Source organism: Globicephala melas, chromosome 7 (assembly GCF_963455315.2).
Source record: "Globicephala melas chromosome 7, mGloMel1.2, whole genome shotgun sequence".
Lineage (NCBI taxonomy): Eukaryota > Metazoa > Chordata > Mammalia > Artiodactyla > Delphinidae > Globicephala > Globicephala melas.
The window spans coordinates 71,347,241-71,370,039 of NC_083320.1; the positions used below are offsets into that span (position 1 = coordinate 71,347,241).

The following is a 22,799-nucleotide window of genomic DNA, read 5'->3' on the forward strand; positions in this document are numbered from 1 at the left end:
ATTGTAAAGCAATTATACCCCCATAAAGATGTTAAAAAAAAAATGTTTAGGATCAATGACTTCTCCTTGGAAAATTATGAAAATTTTAACTTCTAAAATTACTGAGACTGGTAAGTCATGTTTCTTAGAAACATTTTGATGTTTATTCCTCACTTAGCTGAGTACAGCTGAAAGGATGTATTTTTCCCAGGGGTTAGATGTACCTTCCCCACCAGATTTCTGGTTGCTTTTAGGCTGTGATGTCATCATTCATTCTTCACTTGCAAAAACATGCAATATCATGAGAGAAACGAACTCCATGAGCGTTTTCTCCTAAGTGTTATCCAGTTAAGACAGTGGAATGATTTTTTTTAATTTGCAAGAGAATCTTTGTTGGGTAAAGAAACAAGATTAAATATATCTGGGAAAAGTGAAGTTATTGCTAATATTTTATAGGCTGCTATGTAGCTTTTAGATTGAAAGGCTAGAAAATGTGAGACATAAAATGTATGTGGCTGCTGCTCCTTACTCAAACCAGGTGAGACAGTACTAGGAAATATCAGCTATCCAATGAGAACAAGGACCAAGGACCTCCTTTATCACTTTCCCTAACCAGGACTTCCCTAAGGGCGACCACAGAGGAAAATAAGGGAAGGCATAGGCTTCAGGCAGCAGGCACATGGCCAGTTAAGTGAGGCCGGTCAGAGACCGCTTGTTACTTGAACTTCACTAGGTCTTGGGACTGTTCTGGCAAGTTGCCCTGGTAGTTTTCAGCTCTCCTGAGTGTGGTCAGAGCTACTCCTCCCTATAATTGTGAACTGAGGGCAGGAGCGGCCATGATTGCTAGAGGAAGGGGCAGTGAAAAGTTGAGATGCAGGAAGTGTGTTCTACTGCTCCAGCCTTCCCATGATGTTTTCTTTCCGTGTTGTTTACGAGATTAGTTACTAACCCTAAGTGAATGAAATAAAAAGTATGATTCTGTTCAGTTTATCACATTATCATTTTACTTTTCTCATGAGTATATCGTCTCTTCAGAAATGTGCATGTCTTTTTCAAGCTTAATTTTTTAAAAGGATGTAAAATATAATGTATTATAATAATGTATAATTTGTATATACTTCATGTGATTTTCATTGATTTGGGGAACATGCTGATTTCTTCTCCCTAAAATAATTTCAGGAGCAGACATGATAAGCATACATAATGAAGAAGAAAACGCTTTTATACTGGATACTTTGCAAAAGCAATGGAAAGGCCCAGATGATGTCCTATTAGGCATGTTTTTTGACACAGATGGTAAGTGATATTTATACTTAAATTGTTTCTTACATTTTTTTCTTAATGTTAGTAAAACTGATAACTTTCTTTTAGATTCTTCAATTCTGTAGTTCGCTATTTCCTGTGGTTTCCAGGGACTGTATTTTCAGTATGCACCCATGTACCACAGCTTTGCCCTGAGCAGCTCAATGTGTGTCACATATGAAAGTTAAAGTTGATTCTTTCATCTGGATTAAAATATGGTTCTAGACTCAGTATTTCTGTAATATGGTAGGGTAATAAAAATTGGTACTAGTGTCAACAATAGGATAAAGATAGACAACTGTCAGGGTAATACTATGTAAATGTATTTACTGTCACTGTTGAAAATAGAAAGTACATAATTTTCAAAATGAAATGAAATTACTAAGGTTACCATTAACATTTTAACTATTTTCTTGACTATTTCTTCATGAAAATTATATATATATTTTAATCACAAATGGGATCTTCAGAACCTTTTTGAACCAGTATCTTTTGCCTGTGTACAGGATATATTCCTCCTTCTAATTTAAATCCTACAATCAGAAGTTTAGACCAGACATATCTTAGTAACTTCCTACCTTTAAAACTAGACCCAGGAAATCCCTGGTGTCCAGTGGTTAGGACTCCATGCTTTCACTGCTGAGGGCCCGGGTTCGATCCCTGGTTAGGGAACTAAGATCCCACAAGCCATGAGGCGTGGTCAAAGAGTTAAAAAAAAATAAAGCTAGACCCTTTCTTTGACTTTCTTTTAACACATTTTATACTGTCATAACGTTAAAAATTTTCCTTAACTGACAGATGACAGCTTCAAGTGGTTTGACAAGTCAAATATGACATTTGTTAAGTGGTCAGACCAAGAAGATGGCAAGGATCTAGTTGACACCTGTGCCTTTTTGCACACCAAGACAGGTGATTGGAAAAAAGGAAATTGTGAAGTTTCTTCTGTGGAAGGAACCCTTTGTAAAGCAGCTAGTAAGTATAATTGAAGGCTTTTTTCCATTCTAAGAGAGGTGGGGAAAATAGGACTGGTTTTAAAATAATTTTCTTTGTGATGTGTGCCTCAATATAAAGAGGAAGTAAGACTTCAGAAGATACTGGGTTGGTTTGCTCCCAAGACTCTTGGAAGTCAAATATGTAATCCTATTACATTTCAGAGGTAGGGCCAGATCATGTGAACCAGGCATACTTTTATTCTATCTGCTTATTCTTAGAGCTTCTAAGAAGTCAAAAATTTCTTATGTTGTTCAAAGGAATTATAATAGCCTCTTTGTGATTTGGTTAAACAGTGGAAGTGGTGAAAAATAATCATGGCTGATTCCAGAATTCTAATGTTAGTGTAAAAAGAATTTGATTCAAGGACATCTTTGATTAGGCCAAGAAAAATTGCATCATAGTTTATAATTTACTCTGGATTAAAGTATAAGTTTTCTTCTCTCACATCACAGTGCTTTCTAATGAACAAAATTATCCTGTCCCAAAATATTTTCATATTATTGTTAAACATTAGTTCTTTTATGTTGTAGAAAGAATTGTTTTCTCACTAAAGACATTTAAATTTCAAAATACAATTTTGGGTTGCTTGAAACAAGACAGAAACAGACATTTCCCGCATTGCATCCTTAATATTCCCCCCTTCTACTCCAACTGCAAACCAAAACTGTACATCTGCCTCCGATTATTTCCTTTCTTTACATCTGGAACTACATACAATTTTTTTTTTTTAAACTTGCCTCAGCAGGGTTTTTGACTAATCAGTCACACTTTTATAGTAGTAGCATTTGACTTCCAATATTTGTTGGATTTTTAGAAAGTTGGTTCTTTTCATATACTATGCCTCAGGGCACCATTATATAAGCCAAATTTTTAATTAAACTATAACTTCAATACATCAGAAATAGTGAGCAAGTCTGTACTACCAAGGTAAGGTCACAATTGTATACTTTTACTGTTTCTACAGACTTTCCAACCCAAATCCTCTTATTTCCCTCACTTCATCACTGTCTTTTTCTTGAGTTCCCTTATTCTTTTTCCACCAACTGAGCTAATGAGTTTTTACCTCTCTACATCCTTTTTTAAAAAAACTGAGTTCAAAACAGATAATACAGACACATGACCAAGCAACAGAAATATGGGTAATACTAAGCTATTAAAGGGTTCGTTTTAAACTACTTTGAAAGTGTTTAGAAGCATTCTTAGAATAAGGCATACTTAAATTAATTATGATTTTCTTTTGTATTCTAGTCCCATATGAAAAGAAATATTTATCAGGTAAGTATGGTCTTTTGTTAAATTTTTCCCACAAGAAAGAATATATTAAGATTCTAGCATATTAAAGTAGTACTGAAGACCTCTTTAATTATATGACAGTGTAAAGCAGAACAACTTTTATAAGAATACAGAAAGACTTGACACTTTAAATATATCTGCAAGTTACGTATGAAATGAACATTTTTTTAAAACCAAATTCTATCTCCTCATTGCTCCATTATCTGTTTTTGTGGAAAATGACTGCATCTTTTGTTAAAAAAAGTTTTTCTTATAGTTGTAATTACAGTTCATGAAGAATCTGTCTTAGGGCTTACTAAATGTATTTTTTGGGAAAGGAACAGGTAATATATTTACATGGTTCCAAAAGCAAAACTATATAAGGCAAACACTGAAAACTCTGTCTCCTTCCATCCTATTCTACCTGAACCCTTATTGGGCACTAATTCAGTTTCTTCTTTAAATGTCTAGTGTTTCTTTTGCCAACATAAACAAATTAAGAGATATGACTTACTTTTTTATTCACTAAATACCTCTCCATATCATTACCTATAGATAAATCTTCATTCTTTTTTACAACTGTATACTCTTCCATTGTATAGATACATTCAATTATTTACCAACTCCAGACCCCTACTGGGTTGTTTCCAAACATTTGCTATTACAGTGCTGCAAGGAATGAATCACCTTGCACAAAAACATGTTTATCTTAGATTCCCTGAAATATAACTGCCGTATTGAACATGAATATATAACTTTGATCAATACTGATAGTTTCAGAGAAATTGTACCATTTTGCATCCCCAAAAATAATGTGTGAATGCCAGTTATGAAATTTTTGCAAATTGTGTAGCAGTTTTTAACCTCCATATTTTTGATGTGTAATTAACTGAGGATAAAATGCACAATCTTAAATGTACACCTTGGTGGTTGCTTATGTATAAACCTGTATAACCACCACTCAAATCGAGATAGAACATTTCCATCACACCACAAAATTCCCGCATGCCCCTCCCAATAAATGCCCACCCTACCAGCATCCACCCCACAGGCAACCACTTTTGCTTTCTATCATCTTAGGTTAGAGTTGTTTGCTCTTGAACTTCACATAAATGTAACTTTTTCAGTCAGAATATTTTGATTCATCAGTGCTGCACATATATATTGTACTTTTTCTATTGCTGCATACTACTTTATAAACACACCATAATTTGTCCATTCTCCTGTTTATGGATACTTGATCATTATTAGTCTGGCATGAATGTGATCGTACTATGAACATTCTCATACTCTTTTTTTTGGACCTTTGTTCTCATTTTCCTTGAAACAGCCATAGGGTAGCTAATAATGTTTAGCATTATTAGAAATAATTTTTCAAAGTGGTTGAACCATGTTAACATTCCTGCTGACAAGTTCCATTTGCTCTACGTCCATCCGATGATGGTCTTGTCAAATTTTAGCCATTCAGATGGGTATGTAGGGTGATCTTATTTTTATTTTTTTGCGGTACGCGGGCCTCTCCCGTTGCGGAGCGCAGGCTCAGCGGCCATGGCTCACGGGCCCAGCTGCTCCGCAGCATGTGCGATCTTCCCGGACCGGGGCACGAACCCGTGTCCCCTGCATCGGCAGGCGGACTCTCAACCACTGCGCCGCCAGGGAAGTCCGAGTGATCTTATTTTAATTTCCCTGATGAAAAATGAAGTTGAGCACCTTCACACATTTATTAGCCATTTGGATATCTTCTTTTATAAAATGCCTATTCTTTTGCCCTTATTTTTTCCTTAATATCATGATTACTCAGTTTGGAGCTTGCTATGACAGAAGAGGAGGAAAGGAGTGTTTATGGGTTCACTGGGTTCATGTGTATATAGGAGAGTTAAATTCTCACTCTTCTATAAGATGAATATAACATCTAAAAAAAAAGCAAAGCACCACCTCACACTCATTAAGTTGGCTATCAAAAAGAAAAAAGAAAGGGAAATAAGGGAGAAAGAAAGGGAGAGAGAGAAAGAGAAAAAAGAGAGAAAGGGAGGGAGGGAGGAAGGAAAGAAAAGAAAGAAAACAGAGGGACTTCCTGGTGGTCCAGTGGTTAAAACTCTGTGCTTCCACTGCAGGGGGCATGGGTTTGATCCCTGGTTGGGGAACTAAGATCTCACATGCTGCACGGTGCAGCCAAAACCAAACCAAACCAAGCCAAAAAAAAAAAAAAAGAAAACAAAATAACGAGTGTTGACAAGAATGTGGAGACCGTGGAACCTCTGTGCACTACTGATGGGAATGTAAAATGGTGCATCCGCCGTGGAAACAGTACAGGAGCTTCCCCCCAAAATTTAGCATAGAATTACCATATGATCCAGTATATACCCAAAAGATGTGAAAACAGGGACTTGAACAGAATTTAAACAACCATGTTTATAGCAGTATTATTCTCAGTAGCCAGAAAGGTGGAACCAAATCAAGTGTCCATCTACAGATGAATGGGTAAGTAAAACATGGTATATACATAGTATGAATATTATTCAGCCTTAAAAAGGCAATTCTGACACATGCTACAACATGCATGAACCTGGAGGACACTAGGCTAAGTGAAATAAGCCAGTCACAAAAGGACAAATACTGTATGGCTCTAATTATTTGAGGTACCTGGAGTAGTCAGCCTCAGAGACAGAAGGTAGAATGGTGGTTGCCGGGGAGAGGGGGGAATGGGGACTTAATATTTAATAACAGTTTTCAGGTTTGCAAGATGAAAGTTCTATAGTTGAATGGTTGTGACACAGCACAACAATGTAAATGTACTTAATGCTACTGAACTGCACACTTTAAAATGGTTAAGATGGTAAATTTTGTTATGCATATTTTACAATTAAAAAAAATTTTTTAAATCAGAGAGCAGTATAAGCATGCATGGAGGCAAATAACAGAAGTAACAAGAGTGGCTGCTTTGAAGAATGGTAATTAAGGGTGAGTAGTAGTAGGGCAGGAAGAACACAGTATTATCATTACATACCCTGTAGAACTATGAATTTTAAGCTATGCACATGTATACTCTGGATAACATAAAATGATATATGCAAACAGAAATATATGGTGAAACCTTCAGTGTGGATAATTTCCATTTTAGGATCTTAAAGTAGACTGGAGACCTGCAAAGTTTATTTCAAATTTTGAAGTATGGCAATTATTCAAGCTAAGAAATATAAATCTTGATAGGAATAAATGTGTGTAACTGTTTTTCTAACCAATGTGAGAAATTCTCAAAATAGTGAAATATTTATGTGATGAAACTATATTTGTGCTCCCCAAAAAGCAATGCTATCAACTTGTATATTCTGATTTCCCATATTTTCTTTTGTCTTTTCCTTTTCAGATAACCATATTCTAATATCAGCTTTGGTGATTGCTAGCACAGTAATTTTGACAGTTTTGGGAGCAGTTGTTTGGTTCCTGTACAAAAGAAGTTTGGATTCTGGTTTCACCACAGTTTTTTCAGCTGCACCCCAATCACCTTATAATGATGACTGTGTTTTAGTAGTTGCAGAGGAAAACGAATATGATGTTCAATTCGACTAAGGTTCTGGAAATCTCAGATTAAGACATCAAATACCTTGACAGTGATTCCTATGCAAGATTTTAATATAAAACCTAACAATGAAAATCATGGTTTTTATGATTACCTAATTCCAGTAATGTTCACTATTCTCATGTTATCACTGACTGTGACAAAAATTAATCTTTAGGATTATAAGAACAAAGTTTTTTAAAAAGGAACAATCTTAGATATAATTTAATGGTTTTAACCACCTCCCCAAATGCACCGTTCACTTGAATGAAGGAAAGCTTAAAGCCTGATTTACTATTTATTAATAGTAAATCAGGTAAAAAAAAAAAAAAAAAAACCCAGTCTACTTGTTTTACCTCCTCCATCTTCCCTCCCAGAGTGAGTTGAACCACCTTGGTTTATAGTTGAATTAAAAAAAAAAAGAAAACTTCTACTTATCATCACTATAATTTTAGCAATCACTAGGCCTTTAGTAATTTCTATGGTCTTGCTCCTTCATCAGTAAGATATGGAGAATAAACCTGACCTTAAGATAGATTCTCTATATTTAGATATCACTTATGCTGGTTACTCTGATAATTCCTCTAATATTTCCATCTTCATGATTTAGTAATGCAGAAAATTTTACAGATTTTTAACACCCCATATGCCATGTAATTATACAGTTTCAGTACTCTTAGAACACTGTTTTGGACCACAAACAAACAGTATTTAGCACTGATAATAAATGGTCAGAATTTCAGTAAGATTTAATAAATTTTGTGAAACAAAAAAAAATTACAGCCATACCAGGAAGGTGTAGAGGAGGCTGGCATTGCGGGTAACTCTTGGGTCATAGTGTCCTTCAAGGATTTTTCTCCTACTGCCATATCTGTTCCTATATATATCTCATGCTCCCCAAGCCTTGATGAAGTTTATCGTTCAATGACATGAAACCTGTGTAAGCAATAACTGCAGAGAAAAACTAAATACTACTGTAGTGATCATGTTCAAAGTTTTCAGTATGTGTATTGTACATTTTAAGACAATGGTGAAATAATCATTTGGGGGGTAAAAAATGAAAATGGAAGAAAGCTGAAACTATGATTTCTTTAGCAACTTAAAAACACAGAATTAGAAAAGATAATGTATGTACTTCACATAAAATTGTATTTACTTTACGTAGAAACTTGGAAGTGCGAGGAAAGTAATCTCTCTCCCTAATGCATATCCCATCATCTATCATCTTATGGGAATACTTTTCATATGGATAGAGACACTATCTCTCAAGGTTGACCCGTGGCAACGAAGTCCTAGCTTGCGCCATCTGTTTCCACTGGCCACCATGAATCAGAAACATCCCTCGTCACAATTAATGGCAGTTTTCTTAATGAGACATGAATAACTGCAAAGTGAATAATGTGACTATGTGGTACTAAAAAACAAACTTTATACTAGGTGTTATTACAAAACGATTATGCTCTGTAAAAGCTTCGAGATTTTGTGTATTGATTGCGATGTCTATTTTATTACTGATAGAGTATTAATAGTGCTGCTAATCGTGAACATTAGACTAGAATTCCTTACTGCTTTTGCTACTCAAATTCTACCACTCCTTTAAGAACTGAGGCCAGCCATCTGTTCCTTAAAGCTTTGTAACTATCAATCACAGATCTTTACAGTATCTAATACAGTAGCCACTAGCCACATGTGGCTATTTAAATAAAGTTCATTTCCTCAATTGCACTAGCCATATTTCAAATGCTCAGATCACATGCAGTTAGGAGCTACCACGATGGGCAATGCAAATTGTAGAACATTTCCATTATCATAGAAAGTTTCAGTGGACAATGCTGCTCTAGAGTCTCCCCTTCCACTTCTACATAACTAATTTTCTTCAGTTCATTTCAATAACTTCTACCTAATAATGACAGCTCTACCAAAATGGCTGTTTTAACTGATTTAATTTTCCATGTTTGATTTTATTTTCAAACAAGTCCTTAAAGACCCCGGTAATGCAGTGCTAAATCTTAATTCTCTTTATATATCTGAACATCTGTAGTAGGCCCTTGTATCTATTTGGTGGTCAACAGATAACTGAATCATTCAAGTCTGTGTTTATTTTTAATATTAACAGTAACATTAGCATGCCTGTTTATATTCAGAATGTATAAACTGCTTTCTTCAAACATCTTGGTTCTACCCAATAATGACAATGTAATTCTTATGTTTGGCAACTATTACTACTATCATTACTTTTAGCTGCCATTTACTTTAACTACATTTTCTTAGGAATTTGCAATCTTAAATTCTTAGGAACTTGAGTAGTATATGGTCTCTATTTTGTTCAGAATTTAAAAGTGATACCAATGAAAGATTTTTCTTATTCCCTCTAATTCACATTTACAGGACATATGAAGCTAATACAACATTGAAATACTAAGTGGTACAAAGGAACTACAAGAATACTATAAAGCCCAAGCCACTGTCTGTATCTGTCATTTAGCAGTTAATATAGCAAAACCATAAATAAATTGTATGCACACCAATGGAATGTTTTCTACCATTTACTTAAAATTTTTAAATAAAAAATTCTGTGGGTTAAGACACTACATTTTCATGCTGAGTTCTATTAAAAGCATAAATGTTTCAAATTCAAAGCATCCCTAAAGACCTGTAGAATAGATATTACTGACATCCTTAAATTTTGCATATCTGCTTTAAGGAAGGCAACGCAAAGATAACAGGCAGAAGTTGACAGGCAGAAGCTGAACAAATATTTTAGAAACAAACAATTATATTTCATATAAAACGGGATTTAAAATAAGATTCTTGGCTATAAGGTTTGAAGGCTTCTTTGAGCACCAGTTTAAAAGGAAACATTTCAAACTATAGTAAATCAATCAGTATGCACTTTATTTCAAGCCGAAGTTTTACATTAAGACCAACAATCTGACTGAATGTGGGCAAACTGTTGATTCACATGTGAGAAATTACATGGTTTCTATTTGGGTTCTGAAAAAGTAGCTGGACAAAAGACTTTATTTAACCTGAAACCCACCTGCAGGCGTTTTTAAGTGTATCCTAAGGGTGTTGACAGAGAAAATATACAGTGTTATGGACATATACACAACTCAGGACCACAGTATGGTGAACAGTTAATGTTCATCTCTTCTCTAAAGGTAGTGAAAAATATTAAGTCATCAAATAAATGCTTAGAATTACCAAGGAACAGTTAAAAACGACCAGGATCCAAACAGGTTATTTATATCATATTTATCTATAAAGAAGTGACAACACTAAAAAACACATTGAAAACCAGTGTTTTAAATTCTGAATGTGGGATTTAAAAATATTTAACTTGAGACTGCAATAATATTTTTAACCAAATAGCATCTGACTGGCAATTCTGATATAATTTACAGCTGTAATATTCCTAAAAGGAATATCTACATACTATGGCCTATCAAATATAATCTGCATTTTGCACATCAATACAAAAAGTTATCCATTTGTACACTTTATATATTTTAAAAATTAGACCATTGCTAAGTGAATTTAGAATTCAAATTAAATTTGGAAACCTAATATAATGAATGCTCTTCTTAACTTTCTCCCCATTCTTTTTTTTTTTTAAACACTGGAAGCAAGTGATTATGAAAATGAGACCGCAACTTAAGGCATTTTAAAAAGAAAAATAATTAGGTGCCATTTGGCAATTTATTCTAAAAGCATACTTTGTCCCACTTTTTTCACTAACGAGACTAAAACACCAACCTTTTTTCATAAATATAACTACAGTAATCACAACACAAAAAAGGGCTGTCAGCATTGCTTAGATATTTAAAACAAGGGTAACACTTTCCCCACTCATCTAAAAGAAAAATACTTTTAATTACCAGTTTATAAACATCAGATTCACTGGCCATGTTAAAAGGCCCAGCAGAATTTTAATTCAGCAACACTTGAGAATGAACATATATATACATGCATAATATGTGTGTGTATATATATATATTTTTTCATTCTATATATATATAGACAGTAAATGTATTCAATAGGTATTTCCCCAGAAAATTAATTCATACTTAATTGCCAGTTTTAATAAACACTGTTCACAGATCATCCATTTGTCTCATGTGAAGTTAGGCAATATCAAATGTTCTGTTATGGTCTCCATCTTCTTCAGAATCATCCTCTGAAGCTGTTGAAAGAAAACAGGATGATCAAGAATGATTTTAAGGGGGATGAGAATGGAAGTGTAAGTATGAAGCCAGAACAGCAATGACTTGTACGATAAAAACCCCAATGTAGTATATGCCAGGGTTAGGGCGGTCTGACTGTGGGTGAGGCCCGTCTACAACGCTCCCACCCCCACACTTTTTTCTTCTGTTAGTTTTTATTAAAATGAAAATGTTTAAAAATGTGATCCAAGAACATCTAAAAAGTTTCTGAGATCAATTTGTGTTCATAGTAGCTAATGAGAAATACACTAGAGAAAGAAAGAGTAAACTTAAGGCAAGTGCTCTCACACACCTGAGTAGAATCTGGCTTATTACCGCTGCATGTTTGATGTATCGGATGAGAATGAAAAAAATGTACATAGAATAACAGGTTATGGGTGTTCTTGAAATTTACATCAGAGCTATGTCTATACAATGCCAAGAAAAAGCTCTAGTCAGTCAAAAAAGCTTTATATAGACACAGCCTAAGTTGATATAATTGGATTTAGTAAAAACCTTTTGTTGAGATTATTCCTATGCCTCCACATTGTCAGAAATTTATCACTCTCGCAACATGTCCGACCTCAATTTATTTTAAAGTCATTAGTGGCTCAAGAGTTTAATATAAAACTTCCACGAACGTCTTTAAGAAGGACACAGTAAGTACAAGACTATGTAACTGTCTGCATGTGAAGGAAAACGGAAGTTCACTAAACATCCTACCGGCATTTCCCCTATTATCAAGGGCAGAAAGGTTAAATATACACTCTTCTTGTATTTAATACTGGACAATTTAAGGGCAACCAGCAAATGGAATCAACAAGAAAAAATTATGCAACACGTATAGATGAAACTTCAATCTCCATATATTTACCTTGCAGAAATTTAAAATCCACTTTAAATAAATATCAAGCATATACTTAGCTCATGAAGAGTAAATCCTATGCTTAACTTTTATGCAATATCATGGAGAAATGTTAAACTAAAAAATAAAATAGCTTTTCAGAGAATTTCTCATGTTTTCTATTGGATTAACTCTACAGAACAAAATTCAGTCAGAACCAATTTTCAGAATGTATTAATACTCTAGTACTTAGAAGTTAACTTGTAGCACCCACATCTTTCACTCTCAGTTGAGTCTGGGTATATATTTCAACTTCACCTTTTTCCTCTCATTCACAGGTTGGGAGTAGACCCTCCTATATGTTTAGAAAACTAAATTCTAAATGAGAATGTTAGTTGAAAAAAAACAAGCAATCTGGGGAAAATGTACACTGCAACAAATTACTCTCATCACATTTGACAAAGTATCAATTATAATTTACAAAAGACAGAACTAATCTTTGTACTAGCTAACATGATGGATCTGAACTAAGAAGGAATGAAGGAAAAAAAGATTTACACTAATGAAGTCCCACTTTATTATACCATTTGATTCCTTTATATACCATTTCCACACATACTAACTAAAATTGTGAAAATGCATTACCTAGTTGTACCTCTAATCCTTTTAAAACTTAAAAAAAACCTTACTTCAAAGGATGCTAAGCTTTCTCTAGAGGTAAAAATATTATGCACACTACAGGTTAACAGTCCAAGTATTTTGAAGATGAGGATAGAAGATAATCAATTGGAGAATACATATATAAAAACACTTCAAAGAGTGTACTGGAATCTGATCATGGGATGCCAGTTGCTTTGGGTGAAAAAGCACAATAGGGTAATCTTGGATTCCCAGGAACTGTTCCAGAGCCACCAATATCTGTGCCCACCTGGTATGAAGCACCCTGGAGGTTGTAGGACTTTGAGAAGAGGGTAAGCTGTGCAGATGCCTGTAAAGATTTGGGCATTAAGTGCCTTCACATAGGAGCCCAGGCAGAAGTCCTAAAGCTGGAACGTGATCTTAAGAGATTGGAGCTGCTGGCGGAGCTGGCTGCCTATTAAAGGTCCATGAGGACCTGAACAAGGAGCAAAAAAAAAAACAAAAAACTATGGCTTCTGTTAGGGACTCAGAATTAGGACTCTTTCACCATTATATTCCTAGAACTGTATATAAACCCAGGGAACACCTTTTATGATCTAACAAAGCTAAAGAACAAGTAAAATTTCACACACAAAAAATCTAAAGAAGTGTGTTTTGATTAGTAGTTAAACGTCTTCTTTTAAAAAAGTGTTAACATTAAAAGTGTTAAAATTAAGGTGATTAAATATATTTTTTTATTTTAAATAAAATACCGATGGTTATAATAACACCCTTCCATACATTAAAATTAATTTAATTTTTAAAAAATAGGCTCTTAAAAAACTAGTGTCAGTTGCCCAACCCATCTTTCCCAAATCAATTATTCTGGTATTATTAAGCCTATAAATGAAGCTCTAATTTGGTAGAAAGAGTATATATATACTTAGGTTTTGCTCTGTGGGTTTAATTTGCAAAAGTAAATTCAACAAGTCTGGGGAGGGGAAATTCCACCTACTTTCGAGATCTTCCATATGTGCCTGAAGAGTTCTTGCAAGGTTAATAAACTAGAAACAATGCAGAAAGAAATACAGTAGTTTAAATGTAGCAAATGGATCTAAAGAGAGAATCAGTATAAGAGATTCATTTCTACTTAAAAGTCAAACATAATTTTAAGCCTTTAAATAGGGGGTCTTTCTCCCCCCACATCAAAACTTACAAGCTTAAGGATATGATTTTTTTTAATGTCTTATATAATCATTATTACCTATGTAAAAATCATATATTAATCATGTAGAAACTGGGAGCAGATATAATATTCTATGAATACCGCTGTCTTCTTGCATTGATATAATACTTCCAAAAACTATGGAGAAAAAAATTAAACCTCTGCATTTTGGACCCAAGTGAACTTTAGTGGTCAATTAAAATAATAAATCAGTATTTTCCTGCCTAGAAGTATTACATTTGACTCCGTACTTTTAAAAAAATCATAAAAGTGACTTCCACTTTAATATTAACTTGTGTATACCTTTTACAAAGGCATGAATTCAACACATATTATTATATACTTTATATGGTTCGTTCACTCTGAAGAGGTAAGTTGCCTGTTTAGAAATCAAGAGCTCTTTGCTCAAATTCTGAAAGCTCTTGATAGTTCGTTCTCTTTTCTCTGAATGATAATAAATCTGTCAACTGGCTCACAGGAATAGTGTTTACATGATTACAGAAAAATGTTCTACCCATATACACTGAATTGGCTATTTGATAATATAATGGAAACATTATACCTCACCATAAACTCTACTAAATTTTCATCACCAAGAGAATATCTATATAAAAAATAGTTTGAAGGATATGTTTATGAATACATTTCAAGATAGTAGGTGTTCAGAATGCTACTGTAATGAGATATAGACTCTAGTCCCCACTACATAAAATGGGCAAGGCAGTATAAATTTCCATAACAGTACCATTTAATTAAAAATACCTAACAAACAGCTAGCTTAAGTGTTAAATTAAGGCAATAGGGTATAGACTAAATACCAAATAGTCCAGATCTTAAGTAGTTTGAAATATGGAGGCTTAAAAACTACTACACTGGTAATCTTTTACAAGATAGTAACAAATAAATTGAAGTTAATTTCCCATACTCTTTCAGTTTTTGGAGTTCAATTTCAGGTTTCTAAGTTAAAATACTGAGTCTTGTTTTTGTTTTTTAATTAAAAAGAGCATTTTCCTTAGTACTTCCAATTCTGTCCCCATTTTTCACTGAAATATATTCCAATCACCTTCAAGAGCTAGAAAATTACTTCTTTTTCTAAAACAGCTTTATGAGAAAATAAGGCTGCTTGATAAAGAGGTAAGGCAGACAGCAATTTCTATTAAATCTACAGTACCTTTAATTTTAAGAAAGATTTTAATGTAAGAACTCCCCAAAGGAAATAGACTGTGAACATATAAAACAATCTGCTTTCCAAAGCAAACACTTGTTGCATCACATCCTCCCTTTTCCCCTGCTCCAAGGTTACTTACTCGGACACGTGTGCTTGGTTCATTCGTATTTCCCATCATATCAGAAAAGCTTTGTTCGCACAAGTGCAGTAACACAACTAGGTAGAGACCAGAGCTGATAAACTCATACTCAGCCTTCAAAAGGGAAGCAAACGAGAAAAAGAATATGGAGAATGAAAAATTAATAGACAAAGAGATTGACATCCAAAGTATACTGAGAAACTAGAGAAAATGTATTCATATCCAGTCTTAGTAAGAGATACAGCATCATCCATTAAACCAAGAAATAAAAAGTCACGCTCCATAATTTCATAATTTTACTAATGCTGTAAGGTGTACAAATAGGTGTGTGAATATCCTCTTTATTTTCATACAGTCTTCTTTTATGTAATTTATATAAAAGTGGGACTTTTAACTCATTTGATGGCAGAATGAATGCTCTGGTTCTATCAAGTTATAATGAGCCTAACAGATTTTATTAATACAAATGGCTACAAATGTTTACTTAAAATTATCATTTCATCTATAGCTAAATCAATAAATTATACAATTAACCTAGTCAAATGGGTCAAGTGTCTATTACATAATATAATTAACTTTAAGGCAACAGCAGATATAAAAATGAACTAATAAAGGTAATAGAGTAACTGTTCTTCGTATCATTCACATAGAAATTTATAGTGGGTAAAAACTGTCCTTTGGTTCAAAATTGTTGTTCTGAAGCTAAGAATACAAGTCATGAATATAGTGTTATTAAAAACCTAATCTGTCCTGTAATTTTTATACAGTGAACTACCTGTAAGTTGTACCATTTTTGGCAATTAACTCATCTGAAGTTAAGAACTATATGTTCTTAGTAACAACTTCAGCAAGTAACGGGTTATCAGATTCCACAGAGCATTCAAGAAATCTGAAATTGACTTATTAAAACTTTCTTTAAATCTTCACTTACTTTTCTTATTTTTAACTTAAAAGGAAATAAATTTATGTCCTCAAAATTTTTAAAAAAATTTTAATGCTTATCACCTTGAAAAAATTGAAGCTACTGGACAATGAGGAAATAAACTGCATTAAACTAATCATTTCAAATGAGAGTAGTTCTTGGGCCCCCAGAATCCAAGATTCACACAGAACAAAGAAGTTAAAGCCAGGAAGCTAAATCAAGACTGTCATTGCTTTTTCAATGTCTCCACCTAATATTTCCTCACACTTAAATTATTTAAGATTGTGGGTCATTAAATCCTTGGAGAACCATGAAAACATTCCTGGTTGAATCGAAATGCCAAAGAACCACCTTTAAGAGACATGATGGAGCACCTAGAGAAGGAAGAATGGCAGAAGAAAACCATCCTTTGAAATCTACTCTCATTTTGAAAAGATGAAAAAAAAAATTTTTTCTTTCCATCATTCTATTTTTACATACTCTTTCCCCCGTTCTTTAAAATACCAATGCTCAGCTATCTAGAAAGACTCCTTAGGGATTGAAGACAACTCCTTGCTGAAAACACTATTCTCTTTGGACAAGTGGCTCATTAAAGAATAAAGTAATAATTAGTATGAATAGCATCTATGCTACATCAATTGCCTTAATGGTTCATTAATTAAATCAGTGATTCTTAACCTGGATCTAAGTAATCAGCTTCAAAGGATCTGGGAATCCCTTAAATCATATACAAATATTGTGTCTTTGTATATTTTGTTAGGAGTGTGATTTTAATCAGATTTTCAAAGGGTATTCATTATTCCCACATTTTAAAAGTAAAGGGTATCCATAAAAGATCATGTTGCTTGATTCCATTTATATGAAATATCCATAATGGATAAATCCAGAGAGACAGAAGGCAGTTGGAGGTTGCCGAAGGAAGCAGGGGACAGGGAGCAACTGGCTAACGGGTACAGGATTTTCTTTAGGAGAGATAAAAGTGTCTTGGAAGTAGATGGCGGTGGTGGTTGCACAACATCGCAAATATACCAAATTGTTCACTTTAAAATGATTTTTATGTTTATGTGAACTTTACCTCTATCAAAAAAAGGGGGGTGTCCACTACTCCTTTAAGTGTTTTTCAAGCATTCATGCATTCTCCCACCATCATATCTCTTTTTATAACAATTATGCTAAGCACACTTGGAGAGTACGGTTCTTGAGTCATCCTTGTAATCTCCTTTAACATCTTTTTTCCCCAGAATTTTCCTTTAGGAGGAAGAAAAGGGGGATAATATTGAACTCTTCATTCTACCTATCTAAGCATCTCAAAAATTTTTTTTAATTTAAAGCTTCAAGAAACAAAAATTAGTGACCAAATCATTATTAGGAGGAAAACATTTATCAATAATACCCCAAAATCTGAGAAATGAGAATATTTGAAAAAAAATTTAATAAGATCAGATTATTCATTATATGAATAGACTATAATGACACAAATACTAAAAGAAAGAGGTTTATAAACAATGTGAACTTGGAATAAAAGATTTTATAAGTTGTTCAACATAAAGTTGGAGGTAGGAATGAGGAGAGTGGAGGGAACCAGGATAGTAGAAGAACACGGGGGCAGATAGGCACATAAAAAGCTATTCCTAACATTAAAAAAAATGAAGGGAGGAAGGGAGGGACGGAGGGAGGAAGGAAGGAAGAAAGAGGATGAAGATACAGGGCTTGGTGTTTCAAAAATGTTCTAGGACTAAGAGGTATTCACAACTAAGACAGCTCTTAGCATGCCTATTTGGGGACCCCTTAGTAAGCCTTTATTTTCACTTTTATTTAGCAACCATATAATAAATTTTACCTTAATTTTAAACCTGTGACTTGCTTTTTTGCCTTTCACTTTCAAAAAGTTATAGGAAAGTAAAGAAAAATTATAAAATCATACCTAATGCAGTAAAAGAAAATTGTTGTTATTATTTTAATGCAGGTTTTCTGACCATGATTTAATCTTTTCTTCAAGAGTTGTCCTTTAAGCACAGAATAGACACTTACCAAAGTAAATTAGGCAAAATATACTAACTTGTTCATTTGCATGAGCTCTATGTAGTTCATGAATATCAAAATCCTCCAGGTTAAGCTGCAACTTCTCTTTACAGAGTTCACAGGTGGTTACAGCCTCTAGCGAAGAACCTGGTAAAAAATTACAAGTAAAGCTTAATTTTGCAGGGTCACCACAAAACATTTTTCCTTGTAGGTTTAAGCTTGGAATACAGAAAACTGAAAGGAAGGCAGGGAGGAAGAGATAGCAGGGAGACTGTGCTACGACCATAAACCAGTAATGTCTCCTAAAATATCAATCAGTAACACCTGATGTGCATGTCAAGTCCTACTCTGTGGTACCTAAGCCTCCACCCATTATTTGTGGTTCAGCCCACCAGATGCTCATACATTTTGATATGGGAAGCTGACAATGGAATGTTATCTGTACTTCCTACTTCCTCAAGTACTCTGGCAAGATGCCAAGAAAACATGGTATCTAAAACAACTAGTTACATATACTCAGGCTAGCATCTTTAATGTGACAACATATACTAAGACCTTCTGTGGTCTAAGAAATGTGTCTTCCCTGCAGGATAGAAGGCAAAAAAAGGGATCCACCTTTGTTCAGATAAAAACAGCCCCCCTCCGCCATGAAAAGAATGAAGTCCTTATACATGCTACAACTAAGTAAAACAAGGCACAAATAAGATACAAAAAGGACAAATGTTGTATGATTCCACTTGTAAGAAATATGTAGAATAAACAAATTCACAGAGAAAGTAGATCAGAAGTTAGCAGGGGCTGGGGAGGAGGGGGAGAAGGGTGTTAGTGCTTAATGGGTATAACATTTCTGATTAGGATGACTTAAAAGTTTTGTAAATAAATAGTGGTGATGATCACAAAACATTTGGAATATACTTAATGTCACTGAATTATATACTTAGGATTGGTTAAAAGGGCAAATTTCATGCTATATCAATTTATATTTTACCACAATTAAATAAAATTCCGTCTGTCCTATAGGCACTCAACATTTGGTTACTCCTAAGCTTCTGGCTCCAATTAAGTAAGTCTTGTCTAATTAAATAAATAGACATTTTCCCCCTTGTGTTTATTTTTAGACAGGGTTTTAAAATGAAAAAATGTACTAAAAATTAGAGCAAGTCACGTGCATAAACAAGATAAAGATTTAGATTCAATTTAACTAACATTTACTGAGTGTTTGTTATGTGCCAAAATAGATTAGAAGTTCTGGAGATTCAGGATAAGTCCATAGTATTATGACCTGATGGAGAATATAAATAATGTGAAACTTCAGAAGGCTTTCTCTTATCAGACATTTATTCTCTGATTCACAAGCAGGAAAAAATGTGATGGTCATAAAATATGGACACTGGATATCATTAAAACAAAGTCTTTCACATCTTAGGGTTTCATTTTTCTCTTCCACGGAACAAGTGACCTACAGAAGTTGTTCAAAAAGGCCATACGCAGATGGGAGGAACCCATTTATCCCTACAATCTTTAATCCAGGACTCTGTCCTTTACACCCCACCTCATTCAGTAGGCCCTGACTACATTTGCCTAAACTTGTACTAGACGTATTCTATTCATCTTTGAACATCGTGTAGAGTTTTAACAGTCCATATATAGTAGCTGCCTAATAAATGTTGAAATGAATCTCTACCAGAGAAATCACCTACCAGATGGGGGGTCTTTATGTAAATACGAGAAAGCCTTGTGGAAACTTAAAAGGAAGGTTCAGTTCTTGAGATCTTAACATTCATTTGACCATGAATACTTATTATTACCTTTAAAACCTGTTTAATTGAGTACTTACTATGAGTCCAATACTGTGAGAAACTATTCATAAACATCATCTCATTTGACCATAACAACAAGCTATTACTCAATTTTATTCATGATGAAACTGAGGCTCAATCCCAGACCTACTTAAAAATGTTTAGGAATGGATGTGAGGCATCTATATTTTTAAAAACTCCAATGGTTAATATTTTGATCAGCAACCAGGGTTCAGAACCAATGTTAAAAGAGACTTACTCAAAAACCTATAGTTAAGTGTTGGAGTCAATATTCCAACCTAAGCATGTCTAACTCCAAAAATCCAATGTTCTTAGACAATATATTGTGTTATCTGTTTTCCTGCCTACATAATACTAACAATCCAATTGCAAATATAACAGAAGGTGAGTCAAGTTGTTTTTCATTTTGGTAATACCTAACATCTCTGGACCCTTGCTAAGTGTCAAGAACCATGCTGAGCACTCATTTTATCTTAATAACACCCCAGGGTGGTGACTAATAAAGCCTATGAGGCTGTCATAACACTATACAGCCAAGAAGAGGCTGCTACAGGTAAGACAGCCCTATCCCACAGGTTCGGGAGCAGGTTAGGTTACAAGAAAAGATAACCCCCTACCCCAAGGAGGCCTTTGCTAACCTTGCTGCAGGAAAAAAGTTTCCCACTAGCCTCGTAATCTCCAGTTTGAATAGGTTACTCAAACTCCTCCAACAGATTATTAAAATTAATACCATCATACCTCACAACCTGTTTGCCTATGCTACCCAGCTATCATCATCAGACTGTCCTTTTCACACAATTATGTACATTTATTACTCTGGTCTAATTTCCTACCCTACTAGTCACATTCTTACCCTACGAGTAACATTTCACTAGGTCCTCTGGTATTTATAGTTTAACATTAAATTCCTCTTAACCAATCTCCTTTATGAATTATCTCTTCAACTGCAAGCCTGAACCACAGTGCCTCACAAACTGATACATACTCTTCTGCAGCCATTTTTTCCCCCACAATGCTTTGTACCTCAGGACCAAGAAATAGGGATAGATGCCCCCTCCCCACACCTATTGCTGTTTTGAAACTCTAAGTCCCTCCTCATTCATTAATGACTTTAGCACGTCTCTTCTTTACCCAGCTTATTTCTTGGCTATTTCAACATGCACATAAGACCACATTTGATTCTGACTTCCTCAACATCCCTGCTTCCAATATTACCCTTCCCCACCTAAGCCACCTACTTTATGGTCATACCCTTGACCCTGTCATTGCAGTGTACTACTGCACTACTCTTAAAATCCGTATTTTAAGCATCGTCTCCTGTGCACCTACAACTTTTCATCATTTTAGCTCACCTACTCTGGCAATTCTCTTTAATGTCACTGAGATTCAGAGACACTGACCCTACCACTTCTCGCTATCCACTTCCTAATGTCCTTACTCCCTTCCTTATTTTGTCTAATTTCTAGGCTTACCACAACTACAGCCTTATAACACCCTTAACTCCCTTCATCATACTTGCCTGGCAAAGGTCCCAAACCCATCAAACTCAAATCCTCATCTGTATCCAAGTACCTGAAAACTGCTTCTTAAAAAAATGTACATGTATCCCAATCCCACTTTTAAATCATATTCATGGCCACAGATTTTTATGGACATTAGTACTACCTGAAAACCCTGAAAGCATTTTAGAATGTTATTTTCCCCACACATGAAAATCTCTTAACTCATCCCCTCATCAGCTAAAGACCTTACTAAGAAAACAAGCAATTATATAGGAATTCAAGCACCTTCTCACCAAAGCAACAATCTGATCAATAATCCATATCTACACTAGCTTTCTAGCGATGAAGTACCCTTTTTCCTATTAAAGGCTAACTACTCAACTTGTGCTCTGGATCCCATCTTTCCCTTCCCTTTTTTTTTTGCGGTACGCGGGCCTCTCACCGCGGGTACGCAGGCCTCTCCCGTTGTGGAGCACAGGCTCCGGACGCGCAGGCTCAGCGGCCATGGCTCACGGGCCCAGCCGCTTTGCGGCATGTGGAATCTTCCCGGACCAGGGCACGAACCCGTGTCCCCTGCATCGGCAGGCAGACTCTCAACCACTGCGCCACCAGGGAAGCCCTCCCTTCCCTTTTCATAATTTTTTTTCTCTCCATTGTATCTCTTGTTAAAATAAAAAATGCCCTCAAATTTCTACCTCGAAACAAAAACAAAACAAAAACATGTACCATGACCCCATATAACTCTCCAATTCCTACTGTGTCTCCAATCTCCTTGACAGTAAAGCTTATTGTAAGAGGGCGTCTATGCTGCTGCTTCCCCAGTCTTACTCAGCTCAATTTAATCATAAAGACACGTCCCCACCACCTCCCCAGCACTGAAGTCACCAAGGTCATCCATGCTACCAAATCCAGCTGTCATTTCTTTGTTCCTTTTTTTTTTTTTTTTTTTTTTAAGATGTACCTGGGCCTCTCACTGTTGTGGCCTCTCCCATTGCGGAGCACAGGCTCCGGACGCGCAGGCTCAGCGGCCATGGCTCATGGGCCCAGCCGCTCCGCAGCATGTGGGATCTTCGTGGACCGGGGCAGGAACCCGCGTCCCCTGCATCGGCAGGCGGACTCTCAACCACTGCGCCACCAGGGAAGCCCCATTTCTTTGTTCTTATCTCTTTGTTCTGATTTCTTTGCAGTACCTGACAGGGTTGGTTACACCCTCTTAAAACATTTTCTTCTTC

The 22,799-nt window shown here is 35.1% G+C and overlaps 2 protein-coding genes across 10 annotated transcripts in view; one reads left to right on the top strand and one right to left on the bottom strand.

Annotated features, from left to right (window-relative positions):
* The window catches only part of LOC115851029 (CD302 antigen), a 129,253-nt gene extending 121,811 nt beyond the window's left edge, over positions 1-7,442 (top strand). For all 3 annotated transcript variants that reach the window (XM_030852687.2, XM_030852686.2, XM_060302390.2), the window contains 4 exons: positions 1,159-1,275; positions 2,080-2,253; positions 3,523-3,549; positions 6,914-7,442. In XM_030852687.2, the coding sequence (XP_030708547.2) occupies positions 1,159-1,275; positions 2,080-2,253; positions 3,523-3,549; positions 6,914-7,116 (521 nt within the window). In that variant the 3' untranslated portion in view covers positions 7,117-7,442. The remainder of the gene's footprint in view (positions 1-1,158; positions 1,276-2,079; positions 2,254-3,522; positions 3,550-6,913) is intronic.
* A 2,532-nt stretch (positions 7,443-9,974) lies between these two features.
* Positions 9,975-22,799, bottom strand: part of MARCHF7 (membrane associated ring-CH-type finger 7) — a 48,561-nt gene continuing 35,736 nt past the window's right edge. For 2 of the 7 annotated variants that reach the window (XM_070045975.1, XM_070045977.1), the window contains exons 7-10: positions 18,283-18,392; positions 15,302-15,415; positions 13,785-13,833; positions 12,267-13,139 (exon numbers count right to left, since the gene is read on the bottom strand). In XM_070045975.1, coding sequence (XP_069902076.1) covers positions 12,964-13,139; positions 13,785-13,833; positions 15,302-15,415; positions 18,283-18,392 — 449 coding nt within the window. In that variant the 3' untranslated portion in view covers positions 12,267-12,963. Of the gene's footprint in view, positions 11,289-12,266; positions 13,266-13,784; positions 13,834-15,301; positions 15,416-18,282; positions 18,393-22,799 lie in introns of those variants that run through there. The other 5 variants (XM_070045976.1, XR_004038586.3, XM_030852691.2 and 2 more) reach the window with 5 other exon arrangements.